At 48.0% G+C, this 16,502-nt stretch overlaps 1 protein-coding gene across 2 annotated transcripts in view; it reads right to left on the minus strand.

The window, feature by feature from the left end:
- Nucleotides 1-16,235, minus strand: part of DBF4B (DBF4 zinc finger B) — a 124,781-nt gene extending 108,546 nt beyond the window's left edge. The window contains exon 1 of one of the 2 annotated variants that reach the window (XM_030221904.1): nt 16,142-16,235. Coding sequence is in view for 1 of the 2 variants with exons in the window: in XM_030221903.1 (XP_030077763.1) it covers nt 11,784-11,812 (29 nt within the window). In the remaining variant the exon portion in view is untranslated. Of the gene's footprint in view, nt 1-11,783; nt 11,860-16,141 lie in introns of those variants that run through there. The other variant, XM_030221903.1, reaches the window with a different exon arrangement.
- Between the last annotated feature and the right edge of the window lie 267 nt (nt 16,236-16,502).

Consider the following 16,502-nt stretch of genomic DNA (forward strand, 5'->3'; position numbering starts at 1 on the left):
ACACAACCATTTATACCAACTAAAACTTGGTGTAAATGCCAGCGCCTAACAGGCGCAGATTGGGCGTATTCTATAGCAGTACATGTAATTTTTAGGAATGCCTACAACCTGCCCATACCACTCCCCTTTTCCGCACATTAGAATTTATGAACACCAGTTTATAGAATATGCTTAGGAAGTTGTGCACATAAATTCTAATTAGTGCCAATAATTGTTTGTTATTGGCAAATTATCAGTGCTAATTGGCTTGTTAATCAAGTTGCTCGCGCAATTTGGCCACACTGCCAAATTGCATGAACAACTTTAGTCACCATATATAGAATCCTGGCCTATATGCACGATCAGAAAATTACTTTCTATTTCATCATCTCTTAAAAACACACTTATTGGATAGTCTCCTTTGGAAATTCATATTCTTAAACCTATGATAGGTACAGATAATAGAGAATTTGCAAAATCATCCTAACTCCTTGTAATGACTAGCTTTGAATTAATGATGGATTTATCAGAATATAACTATTCTGGATTAGATAGTTATATACCCATATTATTATTATTTAAAAAATACAATGTTTGTCGGATGCTCCTAATTTGAAATATTCTAAATTGTGTGACACCAGAGCAAGATTATTTTCGGTTGTGGCACCATCTCAATGGAACACACTATCATTAATGTTGAGACCCATTTCAAAAATATTGGAATTTAGAAAGCAATTAAAAACTTATCTGTTCCAGGTAACAACACTGAAAAATGACTTGTGAATAAAAACGCTGATGCTGTTGTTTACTGACGAGAATTGATACCATTAACTGAGATGTGTTGTTGGTTCACTCTGTTGTATTTAATCCATGTACTGCTGAAATGTTATTTTATGTTTTTGTATTGTATATTGTGCATGGACATTTGTGTAGATGTTATAAGCTGAGTGTGACAAGACTAATGGATGATTACTTGTATACTGTTAATTTTATAAGGACAATTGGCCATAATCTATTCGTAGTTCTCAACCTTTTTGCCGTCAGGACACACCTGATGGATAATGCGAGCACATACTGCATGCATGACCCTCATTGACATTTAGTCTCACACAGTATAGCAGTTTTTGAGTTAAATGTAAACATGCTCTTCATCCACAACTCATACCATCTGATGATAGAAACATAACTCACTCTACTACCAGGATTGTTAACGTGGAGGGGCATAATCGAACGCAAACGCCTATCTCCCTGGGCGTTTATCTCAGAGAACGGGTCCGTGAAGGGGCGGGCCGAACCGTATTTTCGAAAAAATGGACGTTTTTGAGCTGGGCGTTTGGTTTTTTTAGCGATAATGGAAACTAAAAACGCCCAGCTCAAAAACGTCCTAATCCAAGCCATTTGGTCGTGGGAGGGGCCAGGATTGTTAGTACACTGGCCCCCCTGATATGCCAGGACACCAACTGGGCACCCTAGGTCAGTGCTGTGGACTTCAGAAAAAGCTCCCAACCCCCTCCCCCAAAACCCACTACCCACAAATGTACAACACTACCATAGCTCTTAGGGGTGAAGGGGGCACCTACATGTGGGTACAGTGGGTTTTGGAGGCCTCCCATTTACCAGCACAAGTGTTACAGGTAGGGGGGGATGGGCCTGGGGCCACCTGGCTGAAGTGCACGGCGGTACCCACTAAAAGTGCTCCAGGGTCCTGCATACACGCAGGCCTCTAGGACTTTGCTGCTGTATAACACTGGCACACCAGTTGACACCTGAAGACTAATCTCTCCGAAAACGTCCTTTATTGGAATAAGCACGTTTACTCACAGTTAACTGCAGAGGTTGTGCCCCACTGGCAACGAGTCTCCCTGATACTGAGATTAGCAGTAGGTCAGAGCTGGCAGAATGCTGTACAATGCCCTCTTTCAGCCACATTCAAGGTAAGAACTAAGTTGTCTAACGTGGCTAACACAGGAAAGGGAACTAAAACTGGCTTACAAAAATGGCCACTACCGCATGGACTACAACAGGAAACACAACAGGGCACACTCTGACCCAGTAGGCAGGGGGAAAAGCACCATGGGAGAAGAGCCTACCAACTACCAACAACGTGAGACTGTAACACAAGCTAATGAAATCACGGAGCCAATACCCTACACCCACCACAATGCAATGCTGATGTGACCCTGTACTGCACCCGAGAGCCACATCTGACCCAGGGAAAGGCTGTGAGAGGATCGAACACATTCTGCTGTCATGGAGGTGGGTACGACATTTGAGGCTGGCATACAGGCTGGGAAAAAAGTTTTTAAAGTGGGGGTTTTTTTGGTGGGAGGGGGTTAGTGACCACTGGGGGAGTCCGGGGACGTCATCCCCGATTCCCTCCAGTGGTCATCTGGGCTGTTGGGGCACTTTTTTGGGACTTGTTCGTGAAAAAAAAAGGGTCCAAAAAAGTGACCCAAAATCGCGGTAAAAACGTCTTTTTTTTCCGATTATCAGCTACAGACGCCCATTTCTCCTCGGCTGATAACCACGCCCCAGTCCCGCCTCCGACATGCCCCTGTCAACTTTATTCGTTTCCACGACGGAGTGCAGTTGGAAACGCCCAAAATCGGTTTTCGATTATACCGATTTGGGCGCCTTTGCGAGAAAAATGCCCATCTCCCGATTTGGGTCGAAATATAGGCGTTTTTCTCTTTCGATTATAAGCTGGATAGTAACATAGTAGATGACGGCAGAAAAAGACCTGCACGGTCCATCCAGTCTACCCAACAAGATAAACTCATATGTGCTACTTTTTGTGTATACCTGACCTCGATTTGTTTCTCTAAATCGCAATAACGTGGTAGTGGGGTTCACTCATTCAATATAGTACTGTAATTACATCACCACTATCTAGTAAGAATGGATAACTTTTTTTGTTTAATCGGCAAACGGGATTGATTTAGTACCGAAAGGGACCATCACAGACCTTTGTACTTTGAGGCTGTTTTCCTCCATTAAACAAAAAAATTTATCCATTCTTACTAGATAGTGGTCTTGATTTGTTTCTGCCATTTTCAGGGCACAGACCGTAGAAGTCTGCCCAGCACTAGCCCCGCCTCTCCCCACCAGCTCTGCCACCCAATCTCGGCTAAACTTCCGAGGATCCATTCCTTCTGAACAGGATTCCTTTATGTTTATCCCATGCATTTTTGAATTCCATTACTGTTTTCCTCTCCACCACCTCCCGTGGGAGGGCTTTCCAGCTCAGTTGTTGGCTAGTCCTTGACAGAGGAGGAAGTGCTGCCGGAGGCTCTGCCAGTACCAGGAGGGAGGGGAGCGGGGCCTAGCTCCTTCCCCAGCAATGAGGAGGGTCCCTGGGGAGAAGTCCTCAGGAAGGTCCCAGGCCATGGGGCCTACTGGGGCCAGGGACCAGAAGGCCCGGAGGAGTAGCTCTCTTTCTGGATTAGCCCCAGAGAGGAGGGAGAGGAGTCCTGTGGACCGTAGAGTGCAGAAGTCCAGGGGTGGAAGCCGGATCGTTACCCCCTCCACGACTCAGCTGCTCATGGAAGGTGAGCGTGAAGAATGTGGAGAGGGGAGGAAGTTGGTAAAGACCCCTGAAGAACTCTCTAAGGGGATGGTTGGAGAGGAGAGAATGGAGGTGAGCCAGGAGCCTCTGCCTGTTCCTGATCAGGTAGAGAGCGAGGATGGCTGGTCAGAGGAGGAGGAAGAAGAGGAGGTCCAGTTAGAAAGCTGTGATCCAGAAGACACGGCTAAAGGCGTGGTAGAGAGGGTCAGAAAAATCAAGGCCCTGGAAAAGGAGTGTGCAGAGCTGGGGAAGAAGCAAAAAATGGCTAAGGCTTTGAGCAAGTTAGCCCCAGCTGAACACAGGAAGGCTTACAAGAAGGAGGAAGTCCGACTGGTAAAACAGCTCCAGCAGAAAGAGAAGCTGTTGGGCTCCTTAAAAAAGGGCAGTGATAATCCCTTGAGGGAGCTTTATTTGAATCAGGAAAGAATGGCCTCTGCTTCTGAACATTTGTGTCCAGAGAGAGAAGTGTGCCAGAAAGAGGCTACAGTGTCTATGAAAGCAGGAGAAAAGGCAGAGTCTGGCTCTGCTTGTATGTTTAAACGTCAGCCTGTAACAGAGGACTTGTCAGGGTCTGATAATCAAGCTACTTTAACTTTTATGAAGGCTTTGGCAAGCCAGCCAGATGTACTCACTGTGGAAAAAGGCTCCAGACAGGAGGTGGTTGGACTTGGTTCTGGTGTCTTTTCAGAACCTGTGATACCACCTAAGGGACAAGAATCTGAAACAAGACAGATTCCTAAACTGGTGCACATTGTAGAAACTGAGAAAGGAGACTTGGGAGGCAGTCTGCTTTCCAAACAGGTGTTAGTAGAAACATCCAGTAAGGAGGAAAGCAGTTTACATGTTAAAGGAGTGGATACAGCTTGTGCAGAGATGGCAGGAGGACTGCAGTACTCTGGAAGGCTGGCTCAGGTGCAGCCAGTTGACTCTCTGATTGCAGCAACCGATTTTTCTCAGTCAGGTGTTCAGCTTGCTGTGCAGCCAGGTTCTGAGAAGCTACGCCCCAGAGGGTTGGATGGACAGGAGTTCCCATCCAATCAGGAGGAAGAAGGGGGAAAGCCTGAGGTGAAACTAACTACCAGTCTCCTGCAAGACCTGCCTGTGTGGAGAGGACAGCATACAGACAGCCAGCAGGGGTCAGAAGATGCTCTGCAGACAGAACTAAACACCAGATCCTCAGCCCAGGCCTGTGGGGTTTTGAACTGTGGGGTATTGCTGCAGGATAAGGACAGCTCTGTAGAGGGATTGAGTTTGGACTTGGGGGGGAGGGTTGCTATGGATAGAGAATGTTTGAAGGAGGGGGGCATATCTGATGTGATAAATATGTGTATTGATAAGAGGGGGGAGGGGGGTGAAGGGGAATTTTCTGAATTGTTACATTTGTCTGTTGGGGAAAAGGGAGGTGGGGATCAAGGGGGAGGGGGCACGGCACAGCAGGGGGGGGAGGGTGAGGCACGTGAAGGGATAGCAGGGGGGCAATCGGAGGGGGGGACGGTACGAGATGGGCAGGATGCACTGAGTTCAGGGAAAGGTGGGAGAGGGCGATGGGGGCAGGGGGCTAAGTCCTTTGCTGCTGTAGTAGGTAGTGGGGGGAGAAGAGAGGGGGGAGGGTTTCCATGGGGTGGTAGGGCGGGGGCAGGTTTTGGGGAAGAGGGGAGAGGTCGTGGGCAAGTACCCAGGAGGCGGAATGTGGTACAAGTTAGATGGGTGGGGGAGGGGGGGATGCCTTCCAGGGACACAGTATTGAGGTTGGTTTTGGGGCTAGGGTTTATCCCAGAGGACCTTTATGCATGCATACATCCGGTGAACATCCCGGAGTACGATGTCAGTTTCTTGACACAGAGAGGAATGGAGGTCTTCTGGGAGAGGTATGAAGGGGTAAGGGGGAGAGGGGAGTGGAAAAATTATAAAGTGGTCCCGATCAGCAGACCTGACCTGGTGCAGGTGACTCTGTTGGTGCGGAACGAGTCCATTTCAGGGGCAGACCTGGCTTTCTGGTTACAGAGGTATGCAGAGTTGAGAACTCCATTGACTAAACTCCCGGACCCCAGTAGGGTATGGGCGGGTGGATGGGGGGCTTTGGTTAAATTAAATCAAGTGGGCCAGGTGATACAGCACATTCCCTCAGCGGCGTTCATAGGGAGGGACAGAATTTTGTGCTTCTATAAAGGACAGCCGAGGCAGTGTTTTAAGTGTGGGTCCTTTCGGCACTTTAGCATGTCCTGCCCAGTAATGCAGTGTGCAAAATGTGGGGCCAAGGAGCATTCCACGGAGGATTGTACCTCCATTAGATGCAATCTTTGTGGGGGTCTGGGGCACGCATTTAGAGATTGTCCGCAGGCTTCTCATAATGGGGGAGAGGATGGCACGGGAAGGGATAGTCAAATGCAGGAGGGGGGGAGGGGAGAGGAGGGACAGGGGACAGGGGTCCAGGGTACGGATGGTGTGGAGGAAGAGTTGACAAGTCAGGGGGGGGAGAAACGGGGGGTAGCTCAGAGGCAGGAGGGTGAGGACGAAGGATGGTTACGGGTCTCAAAGAAACAAAAGGGAGGAAAGGGGAGGGGGATGGGGATGCGGGTAGCTGCTGGGAGGGGGTTAGGGCAAGGGATAGAGGTTGGGAATAAATTTAGGGGTTTGGAAATAGAAGGAAGGGAGGAGGAGATAGTAGAGGAGGGAAGAGGGGATAATAGAGGATGGCAGGAGGGGGAAGGAAGCAGGCAGGAGGCAGTGAGGGGGAAAGGTGAGGGGTAGGAAGAAGGGGGGAAAGGTTAGGATGGAGGAGGGTTGCTTGGAAGAGGGGGGGGATATGGAAGTTGAGAGTGTGGAGGGGGAAGGGGGTATAGGAAGGGGAGAAGGGGGGAAGAGGAAATCTGGAAGAAATAGTGTTTTTCAAGCAGTAGATAAGGGGGGGGGGAAGGGTCGGAGGACGAGAGAGAGGGGGAGGAGGGTGTGGAGGAGGGGGAGCGGGGAGATGGTTGTGCCTTAGGGGGAGGGGGGGTTGTAGGTGAGGAGAAGAAGAAGAAGGGGAGGAAGAAAATAAGGGGGGGGGGGGGGAAGGAAAGAGGGGATTTTTGAATTTGGAGTGAGGGACTGGGCGGAGGAGGAAGATGTGGGGGATGGTAAGGTACAGGATTTAGGTGGCAGGTTAGAGCAGAAGGAAGGGAGGAAGAAGTCTGTGCAGGGGAGGCGTTTCTCTAGATAGAGGTGATGGCGGGAGTGCTGTTATTCTTTGCCACGCTTAATGTGGCCAGTGTCTCCTCCCAGAGGGCGAGATGTGTGGCCTTCGATGGCCTCTCTGCTATACAGGCAGATTGTTTCTTGATTCAGGAGACGAGATTGCAGACATTGGATGCTGTCAGGCAGGCGAAACAGGCATGGAGATGGGGTCCTTCAGTTTGGGGGCTGGCAGGGGAAAGGTATGGGGGGGTAGGTATTTTGTTCAAGACACATAAGGTGGTAATTCAACGGGTGGTGGAGTTAGGGGTAGGGAGGTGTTTGGTGGTGGATGTATTATTGCACGGGGTGGCTTTAAGAATTATTAATATCTATGGGCCCCAGAGTAAGAGGGGGAGGTCACTGTTGTTCGGGAAAATCAGGCCATATCTGTATACGTCCCGTCAGTTGGTGTGGGGAGGGGATTTTAATACGATCCTGAGGAAAGAAGATAGTGGGGGTAGGTCAGCACAGGTGCGTTATGATGGGGTGAGGTTGGCAGGGATCATGAAGGGAGCAGGGTTGGTGGACGTGTTTTTGGAACATTTTGCAGGAAGGGAGGGTTTTACGTTTTCCAGGGGTAGTTGTAGAAGTAGGATAGATAGGTTTTTGGTTCGGGGAGGGGCATGTGGGCAGGGGCCTAGACTGGTGGAGGTGGATTTTTCAGATCACAAGTTGGTGTTAATTAAGTTAGGGGGTGCGGGAATTCACAGGTCAGGAAGGGGTATGTGGAGACTAAATTTAAAATGGCTAAGGGAGGGGCCGGTACAGAGGGAATTTTTGGAGTTTCTGATAGATCAATCGTCTTTACAGGGTATTTTTTCATCTCCAGGGGATTGGTGGGAGGAAGTGAAACGGCGCACGAAGGTCTTTTTCATACGTCAGGCGAGACGGGAGGGACGGGAGGTAACCCGGTTAGGGATGGCATTGAAGAAGAGGAGAGATAATTTAATTTCTAGAGGGGGGAGGAGGGAGGATATAGAGGTGGTGCAGTCAGAAATGGAGAAGGTGCAATATAACAGGTACGCCTCTTTGGTGTACGAAAGGGATTTTGGGAAACTGTTGAGCCCGGATCCTTTCGTATGCTGCAAGGAGAGAAGGGAACATAGGATAATAGAGGGGTTAAAGGATGAAAGGGGGGTCATCAGAGATTCAAGGGAAGGGATCCTGGGGGTGGTGGAGGATCATTTTGAGCAGTTTTTTTCTGATCAGAATTTGGACAAGGAGGTCATGAAGAAGTATGTAGAAGGGACCCCGGGGGTGGGAAACTGGGGGCCTCATCTCCAGGTTCTGGAACAGCCCTGGACGTTGCAGGAAGTGGAGGAGGCCATTGGGGCCTTGCAGAGCAGGACCTCGCCGGGACCTGATGGGCTCCCAGCGGAGTTTTATCAGGCGTTCAAACACCAGCTGGCTCCAATTTTGTTGGAGGTCTGGGAGGTGGCACGGAGGACGGGTTCCTTGCCAAAGTCTTTTTCAGAGTCAGCACTGGTTCTCCTTAGTAAAGGCAAAGATTCTCGGCTTATGGCTAATTGGCGGCCTATAGCATTGTTAAATAGCGACCGGAAGGTTTTTGCGCATATGCTCTTAGCTCGGATGAGACAGGTATCTGGGGGGGTGCTGGCGATCTCACAAGGTTGTGGGGTTCCGGGCAGGGGGGTGTTGGAGGCAGTGGCATGGGTACGGGAGGGTCTGGAGCGCAGTCGGGAGGATCAGAAAGGGCGGTTACTGGTAGCCCTGGACCAGGACAAAGCCTTCGATAGGGTACAGTGGGATTTTTTATGGGAGGTGTTAATTCATTATGGGTTTCCAAGGGGATGGGTAGAACAGCTTCGGTTATTGTATACCAATGTGCGGTGTTTTCCATTGGTGAATGGCTGGAAGGGGAAGGATTTTGGGATTACGGCAGGAGTGCGACAAGGGTGCCCCTTGAGCTCTCTGCTGTATACCTTTGCCATTGACCCATTTGTGCGGCGTTTGGAGTTGAATGGTGAAGAGGGATTGCAAGGAGTGGAGGTGAGCAAGGGGAAGCAACTACGGGTGGTGGCCTATGCGGACGATATTACGGTCTGGGTAGCAGATAAGACAGAAGGCAGGAAATTGCAAGGGATGATTTCAAGGTATTCGAAGGCGTCAGGATCGCGGGTGAATTATCAGAAATGTAAAAGCTTATGGGTGGGACCGGCAGGGGCAAGGTTTGAATTGGAGGGTGGGTTCCCACAGGCTACAGAGAGGATAAGGGTTCTGGGGATACAGTTTGAGGCAGGGGACTATGGATTGATTAATTGGAATCAGAAGATTGAAGAGGCAAGGGCAAAGGTAGAGAGGTGGAAGGGCTGGAGGATGTCGATGGCAGATCGGGTTCGTTTGATCAAATCCCATGTAGTGCCAATGTTTTTATTTTTAAGTTACATCTGTCTGTTACCAGAGCGTTGTTACACGGCACTTTACAGTGTGTTTTTTCAAATGCTATGGGGTAACCGGATGAACCCAGTCAAAAGAAACATCACATACTTGCCAAGGAATGAGGGAGGGGTAGGTATGGTTAACCCAGTGTTAGTTTTCAGTTCTTTGTTTCTTCAATTTAATTTGGGTCGGGCAGTAGATCAAGAACCCCCGGGGTGGGCAGAGAGTGTTATTCAGTGGTGGAAGGAATATTGGGTCCCCTGGCTGGGAGGGGGGAGGGTGAGGGTTTTGAGGAAAGGCTTTCCGGAGGGGGTAGGGTATTATCGGACCCTGGTCAAGTTAGTACGGTTGTGGGGTGTTATGGTAGAGGAAATAAAGGAAGGGAGGAGGGAGGTTTGGGTGGAAAGGGTGCGCACTCAGAGATTTTCCTCTCCACTGGTACTTAGGGATGCTCCTGGGCCGGTATTGGAGCGGGGTTTGCGGTTGGTGTCATCAGAAAGGATCCCACACAAGTACAGGGACATTGCTTGGCTGTCCTTGCATGGAAAGCTATATGTAAGGGGAAATCTGAAGGACAGGAACATGAAGGACCGTGACTGTCCGAGGGGGGAATGTGTTGGAAAGGAAGAAACCATGAACCATTTTTTAAAGGAATGCCCTTTTTCCATTCAGGTGTGTGACAGAGTGGCTTCTCTGTTACAAATTCCCAGTTTTCGATCTTACACCTACGCGGATTGGGTTTATGGGAGACAGCAGGGGAAAGGGCAGCTGGAGCCGGTAACGGGGTTTCTGATCTCTGTTATTGTCAGGTTCTGTCTTTGGATGGCGCGCTGCGGGGTTTCCCTGCGTCAGGAGTACAGGTCTGTTGAGGGGGTCAGTTGGGATATAGTAAGGGCGGTCCAGGAGGTAGCACGGTGGGAAAGGGCGGAGGTAGGGATTGGTAAATTTTTTATTTGGTGGAAGCATGTTAAGTTAAAACTGTCATGATTTTTTGGTTTCAGGTGGGTATTGGTTTTATTAGGGTTCCCGGGTAGGGGGGGGGACTTGTGAATATGTATATAGTGGGCTGATTTGTATTTATGTATTTTTAATGTACGGTTGTCTATTGATTTCCGTCTCTATAAATAAAAGAGTTCTCCAAGTATCCACCACTCTCTCGGTGAAAAAATACTTCCTGACATTTTTCTTGAGTCTGCCCCCCTTCAATCTCATTTCATGTCCTCTAGTTCTACCGCCTTCCCATCTACGGAAAAGGTTCATTTGCGGATTAATACCTTTCAAATATTTGAACGTCTGTATTATATCACCCATGTTTCTCCATTCCTCCAGGGTATACATGTTCAGGTCAGCAAGTCTCTCCTCATATCTCCTAATACGTTTTGTAACGCAAATCCCATACCATTCTTGTAGCTTTTCTTTGCACCGCTTCAATTCTTTTTACATCCTTAGCAAGATACGGCCTCCAAAACTGAACACAATACTCCAAGTGGGGCCTCACCAACGACTTATACAGGGGCATTAAAACCTCTTTTCTTCTGCTGGTCACACCTCTCTCTATACAGCCTAGCAACCTTCTAGCTACAGCCACTGCCTTGTCACACTGTTTCATCACCTTCAAATCCTTAGATACTATCACCCCAAGATCCCTCTCCCCATCGGTACATATCAGATTCTCACCGCCTAACACATACGTCTCCCGTGGATTTCTACACCCTAAGTGCATCACTTTGTATTTCTTAGACCATTCTTCTAGCTTCTGCAGATCCTTTTTCATGTTTTCCACTCCCTCCCAGGTGTCCACTCTGTTGCAAATCTTAGTATCGTCCGCAAAAAGGCAAACTTTACCTTCTAACCCTTCGGCAATGTCACTCACAAATATATTGAACAGAATCGGCCCCAGCACCGATCCCTGAGGCATTCCACTACTCACCTTTCCCTCATCCGAGCTAATTCCACCCTCTAGCGTCTGCCCGTCAACCAGTTCCTATTTCCAGCCTGTCCAGTTTATTCAAGAGCCTCCTGTGGGGAACCGTGTCAAAAGCTTTGCTAAAATCTAACTTCATTTACTTGGTGTCTACAGCTGAAATGAGCTCAGTCCCAGCCAATCCTGTGCTAGCCTGAAAGACCTGATCTCCAGAGAGATTCCAGCCAGTGTACTGACTGACAAAATCTGACCCCCCCCAAATCCCCCCCCCACCTCAACATACATGTAGCAAACATACCATACAATAGTAACACTAATTCCCATGATTCAAACTTCAACCCTACCAATGAATAGGCAGTATTACATAACTGCATGAGCCCTACACCACCAATACACCTGCTATTGGTAAAACAGAACATGAAAACAGAATAGCACACCTCAGCCACAGGCAAAATACAGACACTCACCAAATACAGAACTGCTTTAATACTTTTGTGCTAAGCGGTATATTAAGTTAAATCAAATCAAAACAAGGGATCACAAATTAGAAATAGAAAAACGGAAGGCACAAACTGAACTGGGAATCTCAATAATTCATACTAGGCTTTGTACCACAATATTGGAGAAATAAAAACAGTAATGCATTTCTTTTTTACTGAACATGATGCACATTTCTCAAAGCTAATGTATTCCACTTACATTTTTTCCCACCTTTGCTGTCTGGTCATTTTAATTTTCCAAGCATGTTGGCCTCAATTTCTCTTTTCGGCTTTCCTGTCTTTTACTCTTTCATTTATCCAATTTCTGCCTGTCTTCTTCCATTCCCTCACTTCCCCTCCACATCTATAGTCCAGCAGTTTGTGCCCTCTCTCTCCCTCCTCAGCCATATGATTCAGCAACTCTGTGTTCCCTCTCCCTTTATACCTATGGTCCAGCAACTCTCTGTCCTCCCTTATATACAGTGGCTCTGTGCCCCCTCTCCCTTACCCCTATGAACCATCAACTCCTTCTCCCACTTCCTTATATCCAGCAGTTCCATATCCCCTCTTCCCCCACCTCTATAATCCAGCAGCTCAGTATCCCCTCTCCCCCACCTTGGTCCAACAACTCCCCTTATGATCCAGCAGCTCTGTGCAGGGCCGCAGAGGGGGGGGGGGGGGGGGAAGATTCCCCCGGGCCCAGCCTCCAAGGGTGGCCCGGCAACAGGGTCTGTCTCTCTCCTGCTACTGACGGGACCTGGGTGATCACATCCCGACATAAGCAGGAGACAGAAAACTGCAGCGCCAGCCCCCCCCCCCCCCCCTTAGAGGGGCCCTGGTTTGGCTGGCAGGGGTCCCCAAGCCCCGTCAGCAGAAGCCTTCCTCCAACACTGTTCTACGCCGTATTGCCTGCCCTGCAACTGCATTTCCCCTCACATCATGATGCGATGGGGGGCAGAGAAGTGGGGCAAAACATGCCCCGCACTTTGGGCTCTGGCCCCTCCACACATACAAATTTTGTGGTCTGGCAGTGGCAGTCCTAGGGGGGCCTGGCAGTCCTAGGGGGGCCTGACAGTGGTGGCCCTGATCTGGGCCCGACTCTGTCTCTCGGCGGCTCTGGCTCTGTGTCCCCACCCCAATAATCCAACAGCTCTGTATCCCCCTTCCTCACTCTTGGTTTAACAATTCCCCTCTCCCCTTCTCTTATGGCCCAGAAGTTCTATGTCTCCTCTCCCGCCATATGATGCAGCAGTCCCATGTCCCCTCTCCCCACACATGGTCAGGAAGCCCCGTGCCTCCTCTACCCCAATCCCACGGTCCAAACATCTTCTCTGCCCCTCCCCCCCCCCCCCCCCCAAGAAGTGGAGCCTCAGTCCTCAGGTGTTGGGAAGACAGAACACAGGCAGCAGAAACAGCCTGGCAGAGAAGACACGGCTACACTAACTCTGACACTGTGCTTCCTCCTGGACTGTGCAGGCAGCAAACCGCAGTTGCAGGCTTTCATATCTGCTTGCCCCTCTTAACCATTAATGTTTCTGTAAATAAGCACATAAGTGTTGCCATACTGGGACAGACCGAAGGTCCACCAAGCCTAGTATCCTGTTTCCAACAGTGGTCAATTCAGGTTACAAGTACTTGGCAAGATCCCAAAACAATACATTTTATGCTGCTTATCCTAGAAATAAGCAGTGGATTTTCCCCAAGTCCATTTTAAAATTATTATTTGTTACATTTGTATCCCACATTTTCCCACCTTTTTGCAGGCTCAATGTGGCTTACATATAACCGTTAACGGCGTTAGCCGATTCCAGTCTGAACAAATACATGGTATGAATGAATACAAAATGATATTGTGGTAGAATGAGGTACATGTATGGTAGGTACAATTGGGGGGAACTTAGGGAGGGAAAGAGGGAAGAAGAGTCAGGTAATGTCTGTTACGGTCTTTGGTTACATTGTGTCGCAAGTGTCCAGGTACTTTTATGTTGGGTCGGTGGGGTATGCTCTTCTGAACAAGTGTCTTTAGTGCTTTCCAAAAATTTAGGTGGTTGAGCGTAGTTTTTACTGCTTTTGGCAATGCGTTCCATAGTTGTGAGCTTAGGCAGGAAAAGCTGGATGCATAGGTGGATTTGCATTTCAGTCCTTTGCTGCTTGCGTAATGGAGGTTTAGGTATGATCGTGCAGATTTTGTGGTGTTTCTGGTTAGCAGGTCGATAAGGTCTGTCATGTATCCCGGTGCCTCGCCGTAAATAATTTTATGAACAGTTGTGCAGATTTTGAAAGTGATACGTGCTTTGATTGGTAGCCAATGCGAAGTCCATAATGGCTTATGGACTTTTCTTTTAGGAAGCTAGCCAAACCTTTTTTAAACCCTGCTAAGCTGACTGCTTTTACCACATTCTCTGCAATGAATTCCAGAGTTTAATTACACATTGAGTGAAGAAATATTTTCTCTGATTCATTTTCAATTTACTACTTTGTAGTTTCATTGCGTGCTCCCTAGCCCTAGTATTTTTGGAAAGAGTAAACAAGCGATTTAGGTCTACTTGTTCCACTCCACTTATTATTTTATAGACCTCTATCATATCTCCCATCAGCCGTCTTTTCTCCAAGCTGAAGTGTCCCAGCCATTTCAGCCTTTCCTCATAGGGAAGTCATCCCATCCCCTTTATCATTTTCGTTGCCCTTTTCTGCACCTTTTCTAATTCCATTATATCTCTTTTGAGATGTGGTGACCAGAACGGCACACAGTATTCAAGGTGCAGTCACACCATGGAGCAATACAAAGGCATTATAACATCCTCATTTTTATTTTCCATTCCTTTCCTAATAACACCTAACATTCTATTTGCTTTCTTTGCTGCCACAGCACACTGAGCAAAAGGTTTCAAAGTATCGTCAACGATAACTCCTAGATCCTTTTCCAGGTTGGTGACTCCTAACGTGGAACCTTGCATCACGTAGCTATAGTTCGGGTTCCTCTTTCCCACATGCATCACTTTGCACTTGCTCACATTAAATATCTACCGTTTGGATGCCCAGTCTCGTCTTGCAATTTTTCATAATCCTTTTGCAATTTAACAACTTTGTCTCATTAATCCAGGATTTTGAATATGCTGTGTAATTTTGTTCTTTATAATAGTCTCTACCATTTTTGCCCAGCACCATCAGGCTCACTGGTCTGTAATTTCCCGGATCACCTCTGGAACCCTTTTCAAAAATTGGCGTTATATTGGCCACCCTCCAATCTTCTGGTACCTTGATTTTAAAGATAAATTACATACTGCTAACAATAGTTCTGCAAGTTCATATTTCAATTCTATCAGTACTCTGGGATTTATACCATCCGGTCCTGGTGATTTGCTACTCTTCAATTTGTCAAATTGCCCCATTACATCTTTCAAGTATACAGAGATTTGATTCAGTTTCTCTGACTCGTCAGAACTGAATACCATTTCTTGCACCGGTATCTCTCCCATATCTTCGTCGGTGAAGTCTAAAGCAAAGAATTCATTTAATCTCTCCGCTATGGCCTTGTCTTCCCTGAGTGCCCCTTTTACTCCTCGGTCATCTAGTGGCCAACCGATTCTTTTACTACTAATAATCACTTCTACTACTAGACGTACGCAGCGCTGTACACATTATATGTAGGTACTTTCTCTGTCCCTAGAGGGCTCACAATCTAAGTTTTGGTACCTGGGGCAATTGAGGGTTAAGTGACTTGCCCAAGGTCACAAGGAGCGCTAGTGGGAATCAAACCCAATTCCCCAGGCTCAAAGACCACTGCACTAACCACTAGGCTACTCCTCCACTCCGGCTTTTGCTGGTTTCTTGCTTTTAATATACCTTTAAAAAAAAAAAGCAGTTTTTACTCTGCGTTTTTGCCTCCAATCCAATCTTCTTTTCAAAATTTCTCTTTGCCTTCCTTATCAGCGCTTTGCATTTGACTTGCCATTCTTTAAGCAGTTTCTTATTATTTTCAGTCGGATCCTTCTTCCATGTTCTGAAGGACTTTCTTTTAGCTTTAATAGCTTCCTTCATCTCACTTTTTAACCATGCCAACTGTAGTTGCCAGCCCTACGGCACACACTGGTTGAGAACCACTGCCTTTGATTACAGTAAGATACTGGGGAAGAGGGGGGGGGGGGGGGGCGGAGATTCAGAAACATAAATGTAACCCACCTTGAGCACTGGAAGGTGTGGGCTATAAAATTGTATTAATATTATATTAAGAACAACAAATGAAAAAGTTAGCTGTCACCCTATTAGCTGTATTAGACCACCCAAAACAATAACCAAATATGATTAAGAATAAGGGAATGCAGCTTATGCGTGGTCCATCTGTAAAAAGTCTACCACTGGATTTGCATCAGCCAACTCAGATTTGACTGCCCTCACAGCACGACCACCACTCTTCACACTAATCCGGGGACCCCTCCACCGCGGTCTCTTCCACACTTCCCAACCACCCTCTCTCTTCGACGCTCCCAAACCCGGCAGGTTTCTCCATCTCCCCCTCCACTACCTACCCCGCCCGCATCCCTCCCTCACTTCCAAATTCCTCACCCCACGTCCTACCTTCAAACTTGTTTTTCAAATGCCCAACAGCGCCAATTCATAAAACCCGCCAGCGACAAACCCCACTGCTTCCCTTCTCAGTAGCAGCTGCCTGCAGCCCGTCCCTCTGATACAACTTCCTGTTTCCGAGAGAACAAGAGGCAGCCACGCATTCGCAAGGAGGTTAAAACAGGAAACAGCAACGGCATGAGCCTATCTAGCCCATTATGAGTGCTGAAGCCAGTAGGCGGAGCTTGCCGCCGTATTAGTTCACCCAAAACAATAACAAAAGATTATTAGGAATAAGGGATTGCCGCCTATGCGTGGTCCATCTGTAAAAAGTCAAACACCCACTCCCGTCTCCCATGTTACAAAGCCGCGC

The sequence above is a fragment of the Microcaecilia unicolor genome, chromosome 12, assembly GCF_901765095.1.
Source record: "Microcaecilia unicolor chromosome 12, aMicUni1.1, whole genome shotgun sequence".
NCBI lineage: Eukaryota > Metazoa > Chordata > Amphibia > Gymnophiona > Siphonopidae > Microcaecilia > Microcaecilia unicolor.